The sequence below is a fragment of the Protopterus annectens genome, chromosome 3.part1, assembly GCF_019279795.1.
Source record: "Protopterus annectens isolate FY-2018-M chromosome 3.part1, PAN1.0, whole genome shotgun sequence".
NCBI lineage: Eukaryota > Metazoa > Chordata > Ceratodontiformes > Protopteridae > Protopterus > Protopterus annectens.
This window is the reverse complement of record NC_056732.1, coordinates 1661324206-1661341302: the sequence shown is the minus strand read 5'-3', so window position 1 is coordinate 1661341302 and position 17097 is coordinate 1661324206. Positions and strand designations below refer to the sequence as shown.

Genomic DNA, 17097 nt, shown 5'->3' with positions numbered 1-17097 from the left:
CTCCGGTTTCCTCCAACACCCCAAAGTAGGTGGATTGGACACTCTAAATTGGCCCTAGGCGTGCGTGCTTGTGTGTGCCTTCTGTGGAAGATTGGGTGCCAGGCTGGCAACTCGACACCGTAAAACTCCACTGCCAATCATGAGCGGACAGGTGATCTGCTGTGGCGACTCCTAACCAGGAAAAGCCGAAAGAAGAATGTTGGAAGATTTATTAGACTGGTGTTGCCTATTGCTGGCCAGTATCTGAAAGCCTACTGAGGACAGTTGCAGACCATCCCTGGCAAAGCAGTGTAGTCTGCCTATCATGTCCTTACAACCTGACAAATGTTGGACCCAATTAGAATGACAACCAGTGACTAACCCAATTGTTAAAATCAGTCATCTTCTGTTTATATCAGTGATGATGAAACTTTTGGGTTTGGTGTATCATCCTTGGAGAAGGTAGAATTCTACTCAATGCTAGGCTCATAACTGTCTGGGGCACACAGTCTGAACGCTGTAGCATGTCTCTTTCATGTAGTCTAGGGAAGTGCATCTCAAGTCCTTAACACCCACATGAACTGTGACAAAGTCATACTGTTACTTGTGGTTCAATGTCCTGAGTGCATGTGAAATGTAGTGGATCCTTGTTCCCAATAGGGAACTCCTTGCTCAATCTGGTGAGGCTGTGTGTCTCACAGTAGAGTCTTCAATGGGCAGTATATTGGGTTGTGTGGTAGTTTCCACTTAAGGGATTGGAGGTTGAGACATTGTGAGATGGTAAATGTCCTTGGGAGTGTTGTCTTTGTAGAGTGTTTGTGAGGTTGCTGAGGCCAATGTATGGAACACCTTTGAGTTTTGGGTAGACTGCATTTAAGAGACTCAACATATGAGAGTTTATGTCTGATCCATAGTAGGTGTAGAGCCTTAGTGTTACTGGCAAACTGGAGATATCTGTCTGTATGAAAAAGCTTTTCCTCCAAAGACATAGTGTAATTACATCTTGTGCATACTGTGTCAGTCTGCTTAAGAATAACGTGGTTGTCAGTAAACATGAGACAGTTGCAACATTGTCTCAAGATGCCCATTTCCACCAGGCTGGCTACTGAGACAGTAGGAAAGTCCGCATCCATGGCTGTTGATGCTCTTTTTTGTGATCTATGAGAGGTGGTGTAATCAGGGTTTAGAGTTGTTGGCCTGAGAAGAGAGGTCTAGGATTGATCTAAAACAAAACACTAGGGGTAATGCTTCTCAACAGGCAAACTAACTGCTCTACACTCAGGTAGATACTTCACAAAATAGCAGAGGAACTTTTATGTGGACATTTACAGCTCTAGGCTACTGCTTCTATACAGGGCACTTCTGCACATCTCAGCACAGGTTGTAGGTGATGAACTGGAGAAGAATCCAGTCAGTAGATAGTAAAAATATGGTGTAAGTATATGTACGTGTGTCTGTGTGTGTATGTGTGTTTGTATGTGTGTATGTTTCAAATCCTGCAGCAATTCACAACTTGCTCACAATTGTGAGTGATACCACAAAACTAAGGTTCTCGGACTAAGTAAAAAGGCAAACAGAAAAAATGCATTTGAAATGTAATAAAATGAGGTTCAGATCCTGCAGCAGTTCATAATGTTCTCACTATTGTGAGTGATATTAGACCAAGGTCCCCAGACCAAGTAAAGTGCAAGCAGAAAAAAATGCAGTAGAAGTGGAGAAATTCACATTTCTCTTACTGTTATAAGTTAAATTACAAGACTAAGGCCCTCATGCCAAGTACATTCTACTAGATCAGAGTCCACTGGCACAAGCACCCCCAAAGCAGCTTTGAGTAAGGTCCCTAGTTCACAGTCTGACACCAGGCTAATGGTGGTTGAGTCCAAAGCTGCCGAGTAGGCTACAGCTCCCGACACTTGCATGTTGGTGACCTAGGGTGAGGACAGTATATCTTTGGTTACTGGAACCAGACTGAGGTCACTGCCACCTGCCCGGAACCGGAGGCATTAATTTTCTCTAAACCTTAGGCATCCAAACCTAAAAGGCTTTCAGGTTTGCCCCAACTATTGTTTTCTTATCCCACTGTCTCTCCACAGGACTTGGTCAGGCTGGCTTAGGGCTTCATGGATTTTATGAAGATCAGGCAAGCTACCCTGCAAAAGGATACTGTGCCAGGAACTTCCTTTGGTAAATATAAAAGGGACACTCTACCCAGGAAGATTCAGATTCCTCATAATTGGTGAATGAGGAGGAATTGTCATATGTAGAACATATTTCCCCCTTAGACTTTTAAAGGTTCTTATTAATAGGTTCATAGGTCTATACTAGGCTGATGACCACTGGGGCCTGTATAAGCCTTCCCTTGCAGTCCAAATTTATCCCAAAAGTTGTTATGCCTTACAGGTTATTTTAAGGGATGTGTTTTTGTTAAGGCATGTTTTAACATCTGCCTCTGTCCATTAGAGACACAGGTGTGTTACAAGGGATAAACTTCCAATTTCCCATCCACTGGTCCAGGTTGCACTTGAATATGGTTAGGGAAGGGCTGTGCATCACATGGATAGGAAGCTTATTCCAGAGAATGGGGATTCTGTAAGATACATACCTGTCCCTCTAACATGTTCTATTTTAGTTGTAAGCAAAGTTTAAATCTGTAAATGTTGTAGTTCTAGTGCTGTTCATTTTGTGGATATGCAAAAGGTCAGTCAGAGTGGGATCAAGGATGCTTTGTATGCTAGGCATCAATTGTCTCTCATCAGTCTGTAGAAAAAAGTATGCATTTGAGGTGATATGCATGGTACATTGTGTTTATGGCCTGTATTCTTTTTGTGAGGAGTCTCTGTGGATGTTCCAGTTGTTGCATGTGCCTGGTCAGGTACATACAGAAGGATGCATTGTACTCAATGATGGGTCTGATGAGTTCTGAGTACAGTCGTACAATAGCTTCCCTGGACCTAGATGTCATGCCCTTACTTATAAATTGAGTGCCACAGAATGATTTTTATAACACCTTAGAGACACATTTGTCAAAAGCTAAGTTACTATCAACATGAGCCCCCAAATTCCTGATTACTGTGCCTACTTTTAGGGGTGTTTTATCAATGAGGTAGTTTCTCTGGGTGTCTGACTTCCCAAAAGGTACTATTATGCATTTCTTGGCATTGCATTTTAAGCCATGGCTTTGACACCAGTTATTTGACTGTGTTAAAACTTTCTGTAAGATGTTAGTATCTTGGGGGGTGTTCTGTGATTGATCCTAGCTTGCAGTCATCTGCAGACTTGGTAAGCCAGAGGACCTTAACATTGATGACATCTTATTCTCAGCTTCACGTCCTGAGGATTTATCCTTTGGTAACACTCTTCACAGAATGAAGAAAGCATTCATTTGGGAGTTTAGGGAATTTTCGAAGGCTCATACTCATTATAGAGAGCATTTGAACCTTCCCACACCGTAGACCTTTAGCAGTTCTTCTAGTTCTTGTAGTCTTGGATGATATGGCTGAGGACATATCTCTGCACCCTGACACCCATCTCCCTGCTGCTAGAAAGCCAGATTGCTTATATAGGGTGCCAGAATCTAATCAGCATCTTTGTAAAACCAAGTGGTGCATCTGTCAATGGCATCTACAGAATCCATTAAGTGAGCACATGGGTGTGCATCCAAGAACCCTTTACCGAAATGACAGGGAAAGCAGATCACTGGACTGATTTGGTAAAAAAGACAAACTTCAGCCACCCTGGCCATGAGGGCTCTCAACTGCCAGTTCCACATGCTGAAATACCTTGAACCATTACACTAACAGATTAAATCCAAGGCAGAGGGGATACAAGAAAAAATCCTTCAGGGGGACATTCAGGACCTGTCTAGTTCCTCCCAAGTGTCCAGACACTCACTTAAATGTAGCTGGTATACTCTTGATTCATTATGCAGGGTAGCTGCTACAGGAACATTTTCTTGATGACATGCCTGGCTAAAAATTCAACCTCTGTCTTACTGGGAGCTGAGCTCCTTGATGTCTCTATGGAAAAGGAGTTCCTTTTTGGTCTCCAGGTTGAGAAAGTATTTAATGAACTGGATAAGAAGGGGAAATGAATAAAATCTGTCAAAGAGTTCTACATGTCTTCCACTCCTAGTTATAACAGGGACTACCCTTCCAAACCTTGGGCCTTCCCACCCTAACATGAGAAGGCTAAACAGACTAAGGGGAAAACACCAAGACTGCAAAGAAAGTGGCAAACCAAGCAACATTCAAGACCTGAGAGATTCAAGGATCCTGCTGCATCGCGGGAGTAACTGTGACTATCACCAGCAATCCAGCACCCCTTCTCCTCCCCCAAATCAGACTGCAACCAAGTTCAGTCTCCCAAACCAACCCAGTAGCCCCCCCCCCCCCACTATGGGAAGACTGTTTGCCTTTTACCACTATTGAGAAGAATTTACCAAGGACATATAGGTTGTGAAAATCATAAAGGAAAGCTATTTATTTATTTATTTATTTTATTTTACATTTGTTAACCGGGCTAGTCTAGCTGGATACATATCCGTTTTCATTAGAGGCCCGAGGAGAAAAGCTCCAAACAAACAAAATATTAATACATGTTAAAATAGATACAAAATAGTGTTACAAGAAGAGAGTACAGATAACATTTACAAGATGAAAAAAAATAACTTAGTAGTTATATAGGATACAGAACAAGCTGTTGGCTAAACATGGTATTAATTTCACATAGGATGTAAAATAGACTGGATCAGGTAAAATCCTCATTGAGATTAGGAATGAGAGATTTTCAAGGTCTGGATAAGAGAATGGGCTAGGAGGAAGTGGGACTAGTAGGATATGAGATATGTAGTTAGTCAGGTGCACGACAAGGGCATAACCATTGGGTTGTGAGATATTCTTTAAGGTTGTTTTTGAATTGAGTGCGTGAAGTTGCAAGTCTTAGGTAGTTTGGCAATGAGTTCCACGGTTTGCCAATGGAGTTAGCGTAGAGGGCATCCCCACCTGAGTTCTTAGCTTTAGTGGTAAGGATAAGGGAACTGTTAGATGACCGAAGACTATTGAGATTAGAGTAAGGAGCCAGAATGCTGGATAGTGATGGAGTTTTATCAGGATGGTTGATTATTTTGTAAGCCTCGGTGAGTTGGTTAAGTTTGAGGAGATTAGGCAGTTCTAGCCAGCCAAGGTTCCTCAAGTTAAGACAATGGTGGGTTCAATAAGGGGAACCTGTTATAAATCTAGCAATATGGTTGTAAGCACGAGAGAGCATGTTAAGTTCACGTTTATTGAGGAAAGAGAGGACCGGGGATGCGTAGAGGAGGGGAGAGAGGAGATGGGTGCTATTCACTTTTGTAAAAAAGCTCCCTTCCTAGTGATCCCATCTCCTCCAACAAAAAAAAAGGAAAATCTGTTTCCTCCCATTTAAATGACCCTTTACTACAGGGTTCCCAGAAAACAGTGGACACTTTTTCTTGTGCCTAGGAAAAGAAGGTATTTGAAGTCCTGTCTTAGATCTGTCAAGGTTAAGCAACTGCCTTCATTTTCCCAAATACTGGATGCAAAAGTTCCATCCTTTGATGCTTCAAAGGCCATGGATGGTGTCTTTGGATTTACAGGATACCAACCTTCACATTCCTATAGCCCAGAAACACAGGAGGTACCTAACTTTTCAGGCAGGGGGATTACATTATCAATGTTGTGGCTTACACTTTGGCGTATCTACTGCTTCAAGGGTTTTCACCAAATGTCTGTTACCAGTTATTGCTTTTTGCAGGACACTTGAGTCCTTATATACCTTTATCTGGACAACTGTCTGATTTAGGAAGTGTCTCCATTAGAACTTCAGACAGCTTGAAAATCACCATAGAGTACTTTCAGAAGGCAGACTTAACCCTCAACCTCCAGAAGTCACAAGTGCAACCAGGCACAAGGATTACCTTTCTGGGGGCAGTCCCAGTTTCCATACGACAGAAAACCTTCCTTCCTCAGGACGAAGTCATATTTCTACCAAAGTAACTGAGAAACCTTCAAACCAGTAATGCCATTTCAGTAAGAAAGTTCCTCAGGGCCATAGTTTACATGGCTTCATGTATTATCATAATTCATTTGACAAAGTTATACATGAGGAAACTGCAGTGCTTCCTAAGAAACACTTGAGTGCAGCACCTATGGCCTCTAGAAAATATGATTCCTCTATTGTAATGCCTATAAAATGACATGCTATGTTGGGAGGAGATTATCCATACTAACCCAAGAGCCCATTTCATTGTGCCACAGACGGTATAAATTTTAACTACAGACAGCTTAGGCAGGGCCAGAGAAGCCCATTAGGACATCTCAGAGTTCAGGGGATTTGGGACAGGTAACAGGCAAAACAGCAGGTAAGTCAGAAAGAGATGCTCGTAGTTTTCTTCACCTTGAAGGCTTCCAGAGACAAGCTGACTCCAGGAACTATTCAAATTTGGACAGACAGTACCACAGTTGTTTGGTATATAAACAAGCAAGTGGTGACACTGTCTTACCCACTATGCAACCTAGCTATTTATGTTTGGAAACTGGCACAGCATCTGAAGGTAGCATCCACAGCAGCCTACATCCCAGGTCAGGACAATCTCCTGGCAGACTCTCAAAGCTGAATCCTCCTAGACCACAATAAATGGATGCTGAAATGGGAGAAATGTCTAGATCTTGTTCACCTATTCTTCCGTCAAGCAAATATTCCTCAAGGTATGAATCAATTCTTGAGTAAGAAATATTAATCTGATTCTTGGAAACACCCAAGTATGTTGTTTCATCAAATAACAAATTTTGCATCTCATTCAAGTAATCCAAACTTTTATATAACACCACCCCACCCCCTTTGTCCAGAACCATAACACAAATTTGTGAATCTTCTCAAGTCCAACAGGAGCTCATATTCACCTTTTGATATAAGGTGATTTTTATATTATTTTGATATGATAATATCCATTTTTTTAGGAAGTTGGCATTGTATTGTATTTTAATACAATTTATGGATGTATTTCTTTAATTTTATGTGTAGGTTTATTTGATTATGTGAATTGTGATGTCATAAATTAGGTGTATTTAAATGTTGAAGGCAATGAGGTGGTTTGTATTCTGATGAAGTCTCTTTCATGAGATGAAAGTGCTAAATACGATTAAATCTACTTAAATTATAAATCATTGGAGTTTTTGGTTGTTCGGATGGTTATATTTTTTATTTTCTAAGTGATTCTTGGTTTCAGAATTATCTTTGAAACAGGCCATTCATCTCCCTATGTTCTTTCCAAATATACAAAGCAAGAGAGAGAGGATTCCACATTCCTTACATGTGCATAGACAATTGAGATATTACTTGCACAGGACCAATTTGTCTATCAGATCAGACAAACTGTTGGTAGCATTTGCTTAGGGTAAGCAAGGGAAACCGGTGACAAAACAAACTGTTTCAAAACTAATTGCATTAGTTTTTATTATTCTCATCGTGGCAAACAACTTCTTTCTAAAGCCAAGGCTCATTCTAGCAGTCATAAATCTACCGCTACTGCTTTTCATAAAGAAGTGCTCCCTCGAGCCATTTTAGAGGCTGCTACTTGGTCATCTGTCCACACCTTCACTAAACATTGCCATCTTGGATTCGTTTTGAGGGCTAGAGCTGAGTTCTTCTCTGCTGTTTTGTAGAGACTCTTGTCTCCAGCAAACATGGCTTTCCAAACACCCTTTTAAAAGATGTGGGAGTTTTCCCAAGAAACAGTACTGCAACATTTACTGTGATGAACGTAGTTCGTTTTGTGTCTACCCTTACCATGATTGTAGATATTCGAGTGGATCAGTGATGCAGAACCCTTTCCCACTCTCTTTCACCCTCTGTTCCTTCTTTAATCCTTTCCTTGATTTCAGGTGGGTCCCACTTCCTATCTTCTTCACCCCACCTTCACCTTCTTCAAGATGGGTTGCCAACTGGCTCACTGACAGAACCCACACTGTAAAAGTTGCAGACTCCAAATCTGACCTCAAAGCAGTGACAAGTGGAGTACCACAGGGTTCCATCCTGAGACCTCTCCTGTTTGGTATCTACTTCTCTGAAGTACAGGCTAACACAGAAGGCCTCTGGCTAACGAAGTTTGCAGATGACTGCAAACTAGGAGCCATAGTCAAGGCCCAAATGATGTGGACATCCTACAGAAGGGCCTCGCTGAGACAGATGCCTGGTGTCAGAGCCATGGCCTCAAGCTCAATGCCGAAAAGTGCAGTGTCATCCCCTTTGGCAAAAACTCTGTACCCATGAACTACCACATAGGCAGCAATCTACTTAACACCAAATGTGTGATAAGAGACCTTGGGACCCAGGTGGACAGTAGTTTTTCTTTTGATAGTCACATCGCCACAGTAGTCAGGAAGTCCTTCTACGTGGCACACCTCATCATAAAAGGGTTCTCATCCAGGAAAAAAGAGGTCATTGTTCCCCTCTACTCGACGCTCATTAGACCCATTATAGAGTACAACGCCCCTTTTGGAATGTACCTCACAAGACATCTGCAGCAGCTGGAAAGGCCACAGAAGTACCTCACAAAGAGGATTACTGGCCTCAAACAAATGCCCTACAGTGACCGCCTCTAAAAACTCCAGCTTTACTCCGTAGCATATTGCCCACTCCGAGGTGATCTCTGCCTAACATATAAAGCTGTGTCAAACCCAGAGCTGTTGGACATGCTACACCTAAAGAAATCCCAATCCCTCTGAGCTACATGCTCTAGGGGCCTAAGCCTTGTCACCGCAATAAACAGGACATGCCGGAGGGATAGATTCCTGTCCCAGAGACTTCCCATACTCTGGAACAGGCTACCCATCTATGTCAAGCAAAGTTCTTCATTAGCACTCTTCAAGAAAAATCTTGATGAGTGGATGGGAAATACGAAATACACCCCGGGGATCACTTCTGTGTCTCTGCTCGACAGTGGCACAGGAAAATAACTTTCTTGGGTGGCTTAAGCCAGGGAACCTTGTTGGCTAGGCTTACGTAGGCCCTTGGGCCGATAGCCTAGTACCTACCTATGAACCCCCCCTTTTTGTCTTATCTTTAGATCAGGGTGTGTGATTTGTATTCCAGACAGTCCATAGACTTGACAAGAAAGACCTGAAGATGGAGCCAGCTGATGCCAATTTTTATACCCTGATGTTCAGATGTCAGTATTCCACATGGATATCCACCAGCTGGGGAATGGTGAAAAGACTCATGTTTGTGTTGCCTATGGGATTCTACATGACAGGAAGACACAAAAATCAGTACTGCAACATTGATCTACACGAACATCTACAATTATGGTAAGTGTAGACATAACTGTACTTTATGCATTGCAGTTACAGTTATAACACCTGATTAGGTAATAATAAATGCTATGCTCCTTGAGGAAAGAAGGGGTAAAATATAATGGTGCTGATATATTAGGAACAGGGCAGGTCACTGAGGACTTACAAAGAAAGATTTTTTGGAGAGGAAGGCATAGGTAGCTGTTTGCTGGAGATCTTGTTAAAGCTGAGTTCATAGTATAATTTAAGCAAGTCTTTTGTAGAACAGGTTTAAAGATATGGCTTGTATTATTAAAGTGGTATGGTAGACATATGTAAAATAACTGCTGTTTTTGCACAGGTACACCAGTTAATTTTTTCACTGGTTTATTAAAAATAATGGACAGTAATGTAATGCATAAACTGCATGTTTGATTTGTTCCTTCCAGTTTTAAAGTCTGAAGAAAATGATCCAGGCAATTGGTGTAAATAAGCTGCTTGTGTTATCCTCTGAAGTAAGACCATTCATCAGCATGCAAAACACAACATGATGAAAATGGAGGACTTGTTGTATAATGTGCAATTTATGTTTCTGTTTTTTTTTCCTTAGAGTTGTATACAAGGAAATAAAAGTGGCTGCATAAGGTAATACATTTTTACATTATTTTCACATTCTGCCTTTTTGCTGACAATGCATTCAAAATACATACTGTGTTCCTTAATCCTTGATTTTTTTATATATTGAGTTTATAACTTTAGTGGAACGATTGTTAGCTTGCATTAATGTTTTAGGAATATGTACTACAATAAAGTGACTATTCTTCCCTTTCATGTATCTTGCGCTTTTAAAATTAGTGGCTCTCCACTTAGATAGCTAAAGCTTTAAGTTACCCCATTTCATATCTAACTGCTTAGTGCACACTGCATCTATTGGGATATTAAACCTATTTTTCCATCTAACCTTTAAAATCTGCAACATCTACTCCAAGATCAGCAATTACCGGGAGCCTACATTCTGTCTCTCAATAGTCACCTTGGGGTTATTGCTTCTGTTTTGCTCCTGGTGAGAGAAGGAGCATAGGGACATTATTTCATGGGGACTGCTGGTCCCTGGAATGCCTAATAACTGCTTCATATGTGCCAGTTTGAATTTGTGCTTTATTTTGCTAAAGAAGGAGCAGAGGGCATAGATTCCTGATTCTTTCTGGTTTGGAAGTGAGTGTCTGTGCTTGAACCTTCTTGAGTGGTCTGGTTGCTATTTAAGGCATTTACCAGGAAAAGGCTACAACAAGCCTACAGACCCTTACACCATCTGGGACAAGACAGTAAATCACCAAACAGGCTGTGGCCTACTTCTCATCTTATGATTGGTGCTACCATTTTGCTTTTGATAAACGAAGAAGTAAAGGAGCATTGTACCAAAGCAGAGTGAAGCTGTGGTGAAACCAACACTAGTAGTACTCAGGCAGTAGCCATTCATGCGACTCCCCTCTTTTCATCAGTCTTGACAAGCTAAGTCCTTCTTTCTTTTCAGTAAGTACTGCTTGATTTGTTTCTAACTTCAGAATATCTGCCTAAATACTTTATCCATAAGTCATCAGGCTCTACTTCTTAGTTTCCCCTAAAGTGTTTGGCAGTGCCTTGTATTGTCACAGACAGCTTGAGTTGACATTTTTCCTGTAAAAGCGCCATTGATATTTCCCAATTACTTAGTTGCACACAGGAGAACTAGTTTGTAGTACTGACCCCAGAATTGCAAACTGGATACCCCTGACATTACTTTATAGTCTCACTTTAATTGTCTAATCAGTAGGGTCTGTTGCCATGGATATGAGCTTTCCCACTATCTCTGTTACCAGCTTGGTGGATATGGACATCCTGAGGCAATGTAGAAATTGTCTCATGTTTACTGACAACTAGTTCATTTTCAAACAAACTGATATGATATGTGAAGGATGTATTTAAATAATGTCACTGGAGACAAAGCTCTCACATAAAAGCATTCCTAATGTTAATAGGTTTGTCCGTAGTACACACACTGCACCCATTACCCACAATTCTAAACAGACACATAGACCTATATATACTGAGGCACTTAAATGTAACCTTCCTAAACCTTAAAGAACTAGATGACGTACACATAAACACCCTCGGCATCCCCAAATGCACTGTTTCAAAATAACACCCATATCAGTACATGCAGCCACATCTTCTGGAGCCTTTATTTCTAAGCCCATAAGGCAAGCCACCACATAATCCAACATTCTAGCCATTGGAGACTCCATTATGAGACACACTGATATCCCTTTCACCAGGCTGAGTAAAGAGAAAGTCACGGTCAGTTGCTTATCAGGGGCCAGGATGTGCCACATAATGCAGTCACTCAGGTCACTGGATGAAAAGTACCAGTATGACTCAAGTCATACTCCATGTGGGTGCAAATGAACTGAGAAGTACGTTCCTAGACTATATGAAGAGAAACATCATGGAGCTCTCAGAATATGTCACAGGTTAGTATGAGCCAAGCACTGAGCAGCATTTCACCTTCTCCAAGGATGATGTTACAATATGAACAAAAGATGAATGACTTTAATAACTGGCTTATTTTCTAGTGTCATTCTTAGGGGGGTGCATTATTTGTCAGCATGGAAGGAGATGGTCAACAGACCATGCTGCTTTGCCACAGCTGGTCTGCACCTCTCCCCTCTAGGCTTTCAGATATTAGCTAAAACATTGTCCTCCCCGTTAGTGCCTTTTCTAGGCAATACCAAACTGAAAGTACATCCAATGCAGCAAATCAAAACCAAGAAAATCTAATGCTAGGAGTCTAAACAAAACTCCACTTCTTAGAATCTGTCTTCACACTAGAGAATGCTGACATCTGTGCGGTCATTGAAACATGGTTTAAAGCCACAGAGAGCACACTGACAGTGTAAGGTTATAATACCTTCCACACATTTAGACCAGCTACTACACAGACAGAGACTAAAGGTGGAGGTGTCTCAATGTACATCAGAAATAAATATACCTCAAATCTTGTCAAACAGAACAATGCACTTGAGTTTCTCCATGTTCAAATCACCATAGGCAAAATCCAGTACCACTTCCTTGCAAATTTTAGGTCTCCCTGTATGACCCAGGAAACTCATACCATGTATTTAAGCTTATTGGAAATGCTGACCATCAAACCCAATGCCATAGTCATGGGCGACTTTAATTAACTGTTAACTGGGAAACATGCATGACACCAAACATACAGGCAAGAGATTCCTGGAATTTGTAAACACAAACTCCCTGGACCAGATTGTCAATGTTCTAACAAGGGGTACAACCATACTGGATCTGGTCCTCACTAAACCCACACATAAGGCTGCTGTTTAATCTTAGCCTTACTACAGGATACGTACCCAAAGAGTGGCGTACGGCGACAGTGGTACCACTTCACAAAGGCGGTGCTTCTACGGACCCTGGAAATTACCGCCCCATAAGCTTGACGAGCCTGGTCTGCAAAGCTATGGAGAGGATCATTATGGAACTCATAAACAGGGACATTGGGGATCTACAGACATTGGATCCTACCCAATTTGGCTTTTTCAAAGGCAGATCCTGCCTTTGAACTTGATGCGACTTTTGAAACAGTCACTAAGGCCATTGATGAGGGTAAAGCAGTTCACACAGCCTACCTTGACCTTGCAAAAGCCTTTGACACAATACCCCACTCGGGCATCATAGACAAACTCACCAGCTTAAATGTAAACCCATATGTCACAAGATGGGTTGCAAACTGGCTCAAGGACAGAACCCACAGGGTCAAGAGTTGCTGGAGCTATATCAGACTCTAAGCCAGTCACAAGCGGTGTCCCACAGGCTCAGTCCTGGGACCCCTCTTGTTCGGCATTTATTTTTCGAGGTGCAGGCAAACATAGGAGTATTGTGGCTGACAAAGTTCGCAGATGACTGCAAACTGGGCGCCGTAATTGATACTCCAGCGGACACAAACATCCTTCAGAGAGGCCTCATAGAAACGGATAATTGGTGCCAGAGCCATGGCCTTAAGCTGAATGCCAAAAAATGTATAGTCGTACCCTTTGGGAAAAACAAGGTACCCACAAATTACCACATAGGTGGTAATCCATTAAGTACGGAAGAGGTAATCAGGGACCTTGGGACCCAGGTTGACAGTAACCTCTCATTTGACACTCACATTGCCAAAGTGGTTAGGAAGACCTTCTATATTGCACACCTTATCCTGAAGGGCTTCACATCTAGATCAAGAGAGGTCATTGTGCCCCTGTACTCTTCTCTTATCAGGCCAATGATTGAGTACAATGCCCCATTTGGGATGTATCTTACCCGTCACCTGCAGCAGTTGGAAAGACCCCAAAAGTTCCTCACCAAGAGGATAAAGGGTCTTAAACATATGTCATATGCTGCCCGACTGAAAAAACTCCAGCTCTATTCAGTCGCATACCGCCTACTCAGAGGTGATCTGTGCCTGACGTACAAGGCCATGTCCAATCCGGAATTAATGGACATGCTCCACCTTAGTAAATCCAAATCCACCAGAGCCACGAGAGCAAGAGACTTAAACCTCAACACAGAAATAAATAGGACGTGCTGGAGGGACAGATTCATAGCCCAGAGGCTCCCTACACTCTGGAACAGAATCCCAATCCATGTTAGGCAGAGCCCCTCACTGACTCTATTCAAGAGAAGTCTTGACGAGTGGATGGGAGATCGTAGGTTTACCCCGGGGGTCATATCTGTGTCACTACTAGACAGAGGCACAGTAAACTAAACCCTAAAAGGGCGTAGTATTCTCATCCTAAGGGGTGGTAAAAGCCACACACACTCTGGCTAGGCTTATAAATGCCCTAGGGCAGATAGCCTAGTACGAACCTATGAACCTATGAACTAATATGGGAGAGGGCTGCACATTTCCTAGTGTAATGTCTTCTCTGTTAAGGTCAGACCATAAAATGATCTCCTGTGAAGTAAAAATGAAACCTGGAACCCCAGCTAAACCTGGAATATTCAGGAACTACTGTAAGGCTAACATCCTACTATTAAGTGATGGCCTGGAAAAATTTCAAGCCCCCACAAACCCTGAGAACACTACTGCCTATGCAGAACTGTATACAAGCATGTTAACTGCGTAGAGGCTGCAGTACCCACCAGGATGAAATAAAGAACTAACTCAAAGCAAGCCACCCGTGTGGAATCACAACATCAATAGGGTGTATAGCAGAAGAAAGAAAATTATGGCAAAAGTTAGGGGGTGCAGTAGCAAGAAGGAAAAAAAACACTCTTACCAAAGTAGTCAAACAAGTCAGAGGCAAATAAAGTCTACCAAAGCCAAATTTTAGGTGAATTTGGCCTCTTAAGCCAAGGACAACCACAAGGCATTCATTAGCTATGTCTGCAACCTCAAAGGCAATATACAGTTGTGTATACAGCTCACTGTAAATGGAGCCACCTATACCGAGCTAGAAGATATTGCAAACCTGGCCATTGCTCAGACTTTACCTCCTCAACCTTGTCTCAGGAAATACCATAAAATATAACTTCCCCTGCTATCACTGGAGAAGCCAAGAACACTGCATGAATGGACCCAGACAGTATCCCAGGATTTCTTCTAAATAGCATGAAACATGACCTGTCACGCCCTCTGGAATTGCTGTTTAACTGTAGTCTCCAAACAGGCTCTGTGCCTCATGAATGGAGAACAGCAACAGTCATCCCTCTATACAAAGGTGGGCTATCTACAGACCCATAAGTCTCACTAGTCTCATATGCAAAGCCATGGAATGAATTATCATGGAAATGATCAGTAATGATATAGGAAACCTCCAAACACTGGACCCAGCTGAATTTCTTTTCATCAAGGGCAGGTCATGCATACTGAACATGCTGGACTTCTCTGAGAAGGTGGATGAGGGCAGAATGGCTCACATTGCTTACCTTGACCTGGCCAAGGCATTTGACACAATCCCCCAGTCAGGCATTGTTGACAGACTTAAGAGGTTAGGTACAAACCCTTATGTCATCTGGTGGCTAGCCAGCTGGCTCACAGACAGGACCCAGGAAGTCAAAAGCAGAGTCCCTCAGGGATTGGTCCTGGGACCACTTATTTTGGCATTTACTTCTCTGAAGTCAAGGCCAATGTCACTGGCCTCTAACTGACTAAATTTGCAGATGACTACAAATTAGGAGTTGTCATTGAACCACCCACCAACACAAATGTTATCCATGAAGGGCTGACACAGATGAACAGCTGGTGCCAGAGCCATGGAATAAAACTTAATGCCAAGAAATGCATAGTAATATTCTTCAGGAAGTCATTCACCCATGGTAACTATCATATTGACAACACACCCATAAGAGGTGACCCAATAGTCAGGAGACTTGGGACACATGCTGTCTACAGTAGTGAGAAAATTGTTCTTTGTTGTGCAGCGTATAACAGTTGCATAACAAAGCTGCCATATAGCTGAAACTCAGCAGTTGCACAACAAAACTGCCATATAGCTGAAACACCTAATGTTCATAAGGGTCATTTGCATATATCTCATGTGCCTCTGATACAAGAGGTTTGAGAGGTCACTCAGTGGAAGTTCTAGTTTGGCTGAAGTTTTCATTTAGTTTTTACTGATTGTTTTTTTTTTTTGTGTGATGATCTCACTCTTTTTTTAGTTTCTTAGTTGGGATATTTTGAAGTCACCCTATTGGTAAAGAACATCAGCTGGGTATAACAGCTCTGTTTCTTATACCTAGTCAAACACACTGCTTGTGCTGTGCTGATGAGGTCATAACAAGGCTGAAAAATGCATATCTACAGCTAGTGGGGTTTGGCTTTATTGGCCACATTGTCCATTGAAACGCCTTAAAAAGAAATAAAGTCATGGGCATTCAGAATCGCCATAGAGCTGGAACACCTGATGATCATAAGGGTCATTTGCATATATACCATGTGCCTCTGATACAAGAGGCTTGAGAGATCACTTAGTGGAAGTTCTAGCTTGGCTGGAGTTTTCATTTAGTTTGTGCAGCTTATAAACAAAGGTTTGGCATCTAGGTTGAAGGAAGTCATTGCTCCACTGTATTTGGAATGCATCAGACCTATTGAGTACAATGTAAGTAACATGTCCTATGCAGACTGCCTCAAGGCCCTCTCCCTGTATTCTGTCTCCTACAAGCTGTTGAAGAGAGTTTTATGCCTGGCATACAAGACATTGTCAGACACCAGCCTGATGGACCTCCTGCCTAACCACAAAACAAATAGCACCAGAATTACCCGCTCTGAAGACCTAAACCTTGCCTGTAATTTAAATAGGACCTAATATGGAAATAAGTATGTGTATAAACCAAAAAAATTGAGGTCTATGTAGTCACAGGCACTGCCAAGGACAAATAAACTCTCACTGCACGCTATAGAATGGACAGCTTACAAGGTACAATAGCGATTTTTTCAGAAAGTAAGTAAAATGTTAAGCCTTTCATCCCAACAACTCAGGACTTCATCAGAACATTTCATGAATTAAAGAACACCAGTTTAAATACAATTATGTACAAGTTGATTAATCCTTTAATAAAATAATTAGTCAATATTATTAGGGCAATAAAAATCCATAGACATTTATCATAGCAATCCATAGACATTTATATAGAAAACATAAATAGAATATTGACTAAAATAAGCTCAAAGGCCATAAAAAATCATAAATTGGCAGCCCTCATTTTTAACACAGGGTAAAGTGAAATGTGTTCCTTTAATCCAAGGGGTATGGTAGCATCTAAACAAATTTGTCACACTAGTTCCTCTAAATTGTTT

The 17097-nt window shown here is 41.8% G+C and overlaps 1 protein-coding gene across 1 annotated transcript in view; it reads left to right on the top strand.

Moving 5' to 3' along the window:
• The window catches only part of LOC122798607 (ubiquitin carboxyl-terminal hydrolase 20-like), a 1084102-nt gene that overhangs the window by 723781 nt on the left and 343224 nt on the right, over window positions 1–17097 (top strand). Inside the window, exon 8 of the mRNA XM_044067685.1 lies at window positions 9877–9911. Coding sequence (XP_043923620.1) covers window positions 9877–9911 — 35 coding nt within the window. The remainder of the gene's footprint in view (window positions 1–9876; window positions 9912–17097) is intronic.